Below are 8,223 nucleotides of genomic sequence, written 5' to 3'. Positions count from 1 at the left end.
TGAGTAAGTTTTTGGCAGCCCTGGCAGCTCATCGTATCCTGTGAAAAATGATGTTCCTTGTCTTCCACTGGGGGAAACCATTATAAATAGTCCTCTTATTATAAGTACCACAGTTTCCCTTGTGAGGAGTTGGTGCTATTGCCATTTGCTCTGTCTTCCTCCCACAGGGTAGAGAAAGAGTTCGGTCACTTGTGTGCAAAGACCACTTCATGATATTACATAGGTCTGAGTCAGAGGATTTCTTGACATCCAGAAAAAGCACTGATCCAAACCGCATGAATATAAATAATATACAATATGCAGGAATTTCAGCTTCATATGCCATGCATATAATTCATAGACAATTCACACTAGATACCAGTCTTTGAGGCAATCCATCCTCGATACTGAGTCACTCGTGTATAGACCCCAGGTTTCTTGGGAAGAGCACATGATTGTCCCCAACTTACTATACCAACTAAGTACCAGATGTCATGATTATCATAAACCAGAGGACCACCAGAATCGCCCTTGAGAAAAAACAAAAATATATTTAGAATTATAAACTCTTACTCGGGAGGTAGGTCACTGCAATCATCTCCCTTCCACAGACAAAAAGGAAATTGGCATGCAGAACATGCAGCCAGACTAGAGATAGATTATATAATGTTTCTCTGAATTGACTTAAAATTTTATTCTAAACTTTAAAGTGCAATGGTTACATTATTTCTGGTTCAGCATCCTTGTTTTTTTTTAAGTCCTAGGTTTTTTTTAAGTTTATTTATTTTGAGAGAAAGAGAGAAAGAGAAAGAGAGAGAGCATTAGCATAAGTTGGGGAGGGGCAGAGAGAGAGGGAGAGAGACAATCCCAAGCAGGCTGCACACCGTCAGCATGGAGTCTGATACAGGGCTCAAATTCAGGAACCATGAGATCATGACCTGAGCTGAAATCAAGAGTTGTACGCTTAACCAACTAAGCCACCCAGGTGCCCCCTTGCTAGTTTCATTAGATGCTTTTTGCATGGGTTAGTAAGTATATATACAAAATATTAAATATGAAATTAGTATATAGGGCAATAGGTGGAAAGTTTTGATGATCTCCGAATATTCTTAGCTAGACTCAATGTTATAGACTGATTCTTGGTCTCCTTGGCTTTCATGCACCTAATTATAATTATGCTTGCTTGCTGAATTTTATATAAACACTCCTAAATCTGTTTTGGAATAAGGACAGTTAAGTACATAAACAGATATACATGTAGAGGTTAAAAGTGTGGTCTTGGTATTTGAACCGCTTATGTTTTAGGATTAGCTCTATCAATTACTGGCTATGTGATTTAGGGTAAAATATGTAAGCTCTCTGTGCCTGTTCTACCTCATTCATTTATTCTTTTGTGAAGTACTTAATAAGTTCCAGCTATGTGTCCCAGGCTCAGGCCTGGAACCTGCTTCAGATTCTGTGTCTCTCTTGCTCTCTGCCCCTCCCCACTCATGTTCTGTCTCTGTCTCTCAAATTAAATTAAACAAGCCCACAAATAAATGCAAGGTGACTACTATGGTAAATGCTATGGAAACATACATAGGGGAATAGGACTGGTCAGGGAGGTCAGGAAAGTTTTCCTTGATGAGATGTAATTGAGCTGATATCTAAAGAATTTAACCTTTATGAAAAGGGAGGTGGCTATATAACATGTTCTAGGCAAAGGGAACAGTACTGCAAATGCTCTGTGACATGAAGAAACCTGGCATATGCAAAAGCCTGGGGCAGCGTGGATAAAAAGGAGTACTGAAGAGAAGGTAACAAGGGGGCAAGTGACTGTGATGAGTCTGTAAAGGTCAAGAAAACTAGTCCTGGAGAAACCCTGAGGGTCTTGCTTAGAAGTTATATTTTCTATCTTAAGACTGAAGGTAAACCACTGGAGTGTTTTAAGAAGGAGGCTTACAAGATCAGATTAACATCTTGTAAATCATCCTGGCTTTCATTTGACTAATGGACTATAGGAGCATAAGTGTGAATATAAGGAAATGAGCTAGATGAATAATTCCTTTAGATCGGGGAGTGTGAGGAAAAAGTAGGGAAAAGGAGGTAAAATCCATGGGATTAGGTAATCTGTTGGGTATGGGGGAGGGAAAGAAAGCTAGAATGTCTTCTAGTTTTCTGCTTTAACAGAGTGAAAAGGGATGCCATTCACAGAGACAAAATAAAGGAAGAGGGTCAGGTGGGGAGGGAAAAAGAACAGAATCAGGTGCAGCATTTTGAATTTGAGATATCTTTGAAATATCCAAGGGGAGTTGTCAAGTAGGAGTTGAATATATAAATCTGGAGATAAAAGGGGAGGTTGGGGCTAAACGTATAAATTCATGAATCATCTGTCAAAGGATGGCATTTGAAGCTAAAGAGGAAAATCAGATCCTCTAGGGAGAAAGTATAGAGTAAAAAGAGGAGCAGACATAGAATAGATCAATGGCTGAGATTAAGAGAATGAACCTGAAAAGGAAACAGAGAAGAAGTAGACAGAGGTGCAAGTTGAAAATCATTATAAGCCAAGGAAGACAAGAAAGAGGGAGTGGTAGGCATTATTAAATGGTGCTAAGAGGGGAAAAAAAGGAATAGGACAAAAATACATTTACTGAAGGGCATTGGTGGGTTAGTGAAAACCTCAGGAAGAGCTATTTTGAAGTGAAAGGGCAGAAATCATACTGAAATGGTTTGAAGAGTTAGTGAGAGGTGAGAAAATTGAGACAATGGATATAGACATTTTCCCAAATATTTCACGGTAAAGAGATAAGATGCAGTGCTAGCTGGAGGCATTATAAGTCAAGAAAAAGTTAGAGGTTTTTCCCCCCTAACTTGAGAGATATGAGTAGAGAAGGAGCTAGGTATAAGAGAAATGTTAACTATGTTAACTATGGGTTCAGATGAAGGCAGGTCTGCATTCATGGTGTTGGAAGATGAAGCAATTCTTCACTTACAATTTCTATTTTTCTTTGAAAACTGGGAAGCAAAATTATCAGTTGAAAATAAAGAGGTTGAAAAAAACCAGAAGTTAAGGAAAGTGGAAAATGTTGAGTAAGTTCAGAGAAAGGTAGATTTGGAAAAAAAAATAGTAGGATTGTCACTTTTGTTATCTGAAACCTAAAGTGGAACCAATGTGTTGTGTTGTATTTTTTCCAGGAGCATTTGACATCCTTGGTGCAGGCAGAGAGAGAGAGTAGATTGTAAAGTTCTTCCGGTTTTGGGACTTTGTCAGACAGAAACACTGAAAAGACAGATCAACAAGAGAACTTAGGATATTAGCAAAAGTGTTCAAAAAATGATTAATAGTGAAATCTAAATTGGACAAGTGGACAATGGAAGAAAGGATTAATGGAATGTGATAAAGCAGAGAAGCGATGGTCTATAGGTCTTTATGAAGTTGAAGAAAAGTGGTATTTTATTTGGCCAACAAATATCTGTGCCAGACACTGATTTAGGTGTTGTTAATACAATAGTGAATTAAATAGACTCCCCCCCCAAATCCGTACCTTCTTGAAGTTTATATTCTAGTTTAGTGGGAGAGACAGACAATAAACCATCTAAATAAATTGTCTGTTGGATGGCAATAGAAGGTGAAGGTAAAGATAAAACAAAGAAGGGACATAATGTACATTTGTGTAGGCTGTGTAAGTTGGGGAGTGAGGATGGGTAGACAAGGGTATAATATAAAGGGTATGGCCAAGGGAGCAGGAATAGCTTGACATGCAGGCAGGAAGTTAAATAGGAAGATTGGGGAATCAGTGTTCTTAGAGATGAAAGGCTCAAAATGTGGCCCTAGAAATGTGGCTCAGAAGTGGAGATCAATGGGAGTAGGAGGTCTAGGAACTAAGGATCCAGCATTTAAATGAGCCAGTGTTAATAATGCAGGCTTGGGATGGACAAGAAACCTGTTTCAGGTGTTAACATCATTAATAGTGGGAGGGACACAGACACTTGGAGGCCAGGAGATGAAAGTAAGATACATGAGATATGATGCCAGAGCTGAAGAAGGTGATCTTCAGAGGAGAGGTTTCTCTGTCTTTTGTTTCCAATTCTGTTTAAGAAAATAACAATAGAACAGAAGAGTAATTGTTTGAACCAAAAATAGGGAGCAATAGACTTTAATCTCCCAATTTGTAAAAATCGTACCTCTTTGATTTCACTATTTTAAATGAAATAAGCACTTGGCTTGACATACAGTAAATACTTAATACAAGAACTTTTTAAATTATGATTATTAAATAAGCTGAATTCTTGGTGAAATAGATGACTTTTATCTGCTAGGGGAAATGTATGCCAAATTTATAAATAGCTAATGGGAATTTTCTTTTCAAAGTTTTGAACTTGACTTTGGACTTACCTTACACGCATCTACTTTTCCTTCCATGAATCCAGCACATAGCATTCCTGAAGTTATCAGGCCATCATACACATCCTTTCTGTTACACACATCTGTGCTTATGGTTTCCACCCTGGCTTGCCGAAGTTTGTTTTGCGTGGGTCCTATTTTATAAACACACACATACAAACACACACACACAAGCAAAAATATGTTCTTTGAATATAACTGTATCTAAGACATGGAATAACTATGTGTTGTATATTTCTAGGAACAAAAGCACAAAATCAAAAGATTATTTTATTAACATTAATTATAATTAATTATTGCCTTATTTATGTTCTGTATCATAAATGTCTAAATTCAAGGAACCATGCATATGCATACCCCAATATTATATCATATCTGTGAATCTTCAAGCCATTAGAAATCCTTACAACTGGGGTGCCTGGGTGGCTCAGTCGGTTGAGCGTCCAGCTTCAGTTCAGGTTATGATCTCGCGGTCTGTGAGTTTGAGCCCCTCGTCGGGCTCTGTGCTGACAGCTCAGAGCCAGGAGCCTGCTTCGGATTCTGTGTCCCTCCATCTCTCTCTGCCCCTCCCCCACTCATACTCTGTCTCTGTCTCAGAAATAAATAAACATAAAAAAAAGGAGAAATCCTTACAACTACATGTAATAGTGTGTGTGTGTGTGTGTGTGTGTGTGTGTGTGTGTCTACACTTTTTTTCTTTTTCATGAGGAGAGGGTTCATCACACTGATCTTGACTAACCAGTAGCCTTTTATGTATAAGGAAATCAAGGCTCAGGGAAGTACATTGATTTTCTGAAAGATATTTAAGTAAAAACCAGTACATGAGCTGCACAGAGCTATGTTCCCTACTCTGTGCTGTAGCAAATTATTTAGAGGTGCCTTGAAGCATGGGAAAAATAACTAATGCCCACAATATGCCATAAATGTGATGCCAGTACAAAGTAAGACTGGATTTTAGAAGAAGGTAAATAGCATATGGTTCCAGATTGAAGCTGCTGATGAATAGTCTTAGACTAGTGATAAGAGAAGAGAACACAAAAAGAGACTTATAACAACATCTCACAAAGTCACGCTAGAGATGCATAGGGCATTTGGGAAATTTCACATATAACAGAGTTCTGTCAAGAAAAAAAAATCCAGATTTAAATATTAGCAGGGGTGCCTGGGTGGCTTAGTCTGAGTGTCCGACTTCGGCTCAGGTCATGATTTCGCAGTTCATGTGTTCGAACCCTGCATCGGGCTCTGTGCTGACAGCTCAGAGCCTGGAGCCTGCTTCAGATTCTGTGTCTCCCTCTTTGTCTGCCCCTTCCCCGCTCATGCTCTGTCTCTCTCTCTCTCAAAATAAATAAACATTATAAAAAATGTAAATATATATTAACATTTGTCTCTTAATTTTTTCAGGATATCTTTGACAGAACCTTAAATATTTATTTCCAATTTTATTTTATCTGTTTTTTTTTTAAGTTTATTTTGAGAGAGAGAGTATGTGAGTAGGGAAAGAGAGAGGGAGAGAGAATCCTGAGCAGGCTGCATATTGTCAGCACAGAGCTCAACACAGGGCTCAAACCCAGTAACCAGGACATCATGACCTGAGCTAAAATCAGGGGTTGGACACTCAGCTGACTGAACCACCCAGGCACCCCTTATTTCTCATTTTAAAATATTCAATTAATCTCTCTATTTAGAGTGAAATGAACTGGTACCTAGAAATATTAAATTCTGGTCTTCAATTTATAATTTAGAACTGATGTCTTTGAACCAACCAGGAGGTGACAGGTGAAAAGAAATGTATGTTAAATTAAATAATCAAGATGAAAATTCTCAAAACATTCACAAAACACTTTTATGTTTATGGTCATCATAAATCCCATTAAATGAGGAAGTACTGAAAGAAAGAAAAGAAAGAAAGAAAGAAAGAAAGAAAGAAGAAAGAAAAGAGAAAGAAAAAGTTATCAGTAAGACTGTGATCTGAAATATATGCTAACTAGGAGCTTCTACATTGGGAAATATACAATTCAGAATCATTTACTCCCTTATAGTCCCATAGTATTTTGTCCCTTCTTGTAGCACCTAAAGTAGTCTGATATGCTGTTCTCAGTTAGCCTCACCCCTTTTTCATCATTGCTCCAATTAATTGTGAACTCAAGGAATGGGACTTGATTCCTTTGTAACCTACAAATTCCTATTCTGCTCTGGGCTGTACACATTGGAACCATCATTATTTTTATGAAAAGTCTAAAGAGAGATTCTCTAGGACAGCTTGTGTACTAAGTATATTAGGTTGAACCACTCACCATCATCTACAATGGATCCAAAACCTGTGACAAATACACTTGTTTTAGGTGGCAACTTTATAGATGAATCTGGGAGGCAAACTCTCTGGACTATATTTGAAAACTCAACTCGGTTGGTAAGCTGAGCCAAGGCAATGTCATTTTCATTTGTTTCCCTATGGTAATTTTCATGAAGGATAATTTTCCCCAGGCTTCGTTGCACTGCAGGTGGTGTAATAGTTGTACCAAAAGTAGCAATCCATTGACTTGGGTCTTTATTTCTGCAAAGAAAATCACAGGGTAAGATTTGTGATGCTTACCTGTGTCATCTAAAAAAGATGGAGACTGTATTTCTCGCAACTATTGGGATTATGCTCCTGAAAAATCTCTCTGGTGAGAGAATTTGCAGTTGTTGGCCTTAAGGCAGAGAGTTTAAAATATTAATGAGACAAATGCGAGTGCAAAAGCTCTTGAAGATATTTTGGAATTTCCATGCTTTGTTTAGATTAATAATAGTAATGGGTATTTTATAATTAATTGTCAATCTTCTAATTCCTTGTTCATTAAAAACTCTTCAGATTCTCTTTCTTCTATAATTTCAATGAAATGTGTAGAAAATCATTTTGTTTTGGGTAACATGGGTAGTAGGAGGCATTTTCCCTGTGTATCAGATACTTCATCCATTCTAACTTTATGACTCACTTGTTGGCTCTTGTTTCTGGGTCTTACCATGATCTTTGGGACAAAGTATAATCTGGCCTGCTTCACAAACCCTCATGTGTATACAGGTTTGTTTTTTTGCCCTCTGCCCGTACACAACCCCAATATTCAAGGGCTAAGCAGATTTAACTCCATGTCAGGCTGTTAGGGGTTCTTTCCTACCCCCCAATCCCTTTGATCTGGCTTTCTCAGTCCCTCTTAGTATTTTTCAGGCTCTCCCTTCACACAGAAGTTTTTCTCTCTCACGAGCTTGTATTACAAGGAAATTCTGTCTAGTCCTATTATCTCTTTACCTCCCTATTTGTCCTCAAAGTCCAGTTCCCTCTTTTTCTAATTATTCCTGTGAGGAATGACTAGAAATACTGTATATATAAACTTGAAATTCTCTATGTAAAGGGAACTTATGTAGAAGGAAATCACACAGAGGAGAACTCATAAAGGGGATTTCCTCATTCAGACAGGATTACAATGCTGGTGAATCATAAACTTCTTAGTGAAAAACAAGAAAGATCAGTGATTTTCAAAGTACTCTGCACTGCTTCAGGATGAGCAGGACTGGTGGGTGTGGGAGTGGGGAGGGGGAGGAAAGGGACATGGTGGGGAGCTGGAGATGGGGAAGGCTGTTGTACTTATTTATACTTTAAAGGAATGTTTTATTTGATGCAGAAATCTTAGGGCTGAAGATTTCTTTTGAAAACTAGAATTCTGGTAGATAAGAAGACATATGTGATTTCAGTCCTTAAGGAACTCATAAACCAATTGAGTAGATCAAATAGAGATACCCTATCCTGGGAGGCCTGAGTGGCTCAGTTGGTTAAGTGACTGATTCTTGATTTCAGCTCAGATCATCATCCCATGGTTTGTGAG

At 38.1% G+C, this 8,223-nt stretch overlaps 1 protein-coding gene across 1 annotated transcript in view; it reads right to left on the bottom strand.

The window, feature by feature from the left end:
• Positions 1-350: 350 nt before the first annotated feature.
• LOC101099548 (transmembrane protease serine 11F) overlaps positions 351-8,223 on the bottom strand; it is an 88,338-nt gene continuing 80,465 nt past the window's right edge. Inside the window, exons 9-11 of the mRNA XM_003985344.4 lie at positions 6,658-6,917; positions 4,355-4,497; positions 351-509 (exon numbers count right to left, since the gene is read on the bottom strand). Coding sequence (XP_003985393.2) covers positions 351-509; positions 4,355-4,497; positions 6,658-6,917 — 562 coding nt within the window. The remainder of the gene's footprint in view (positions 510-4,354; positions 4,498-6,657; positions 6,918-8,223) is intronic.

The sequence above is a fragment of the Felis catus genome, chromosome B1 (assembly GCF_018350175.1).
Source record: "Felis catus isolate Fca126 chromosome B1, F.catus_Fca126_mat1.0, whole genome shotgun sequence".
NCBI lineage: Eukaryota > Metazoa > Chordata > Mammalia > Carnivora > Felidae > Felis > Felis catus.
Note: the sequence above shows the minus strand (reverse complement) of the source record. Positions and strands in the feature narration are given on the sequence as shown.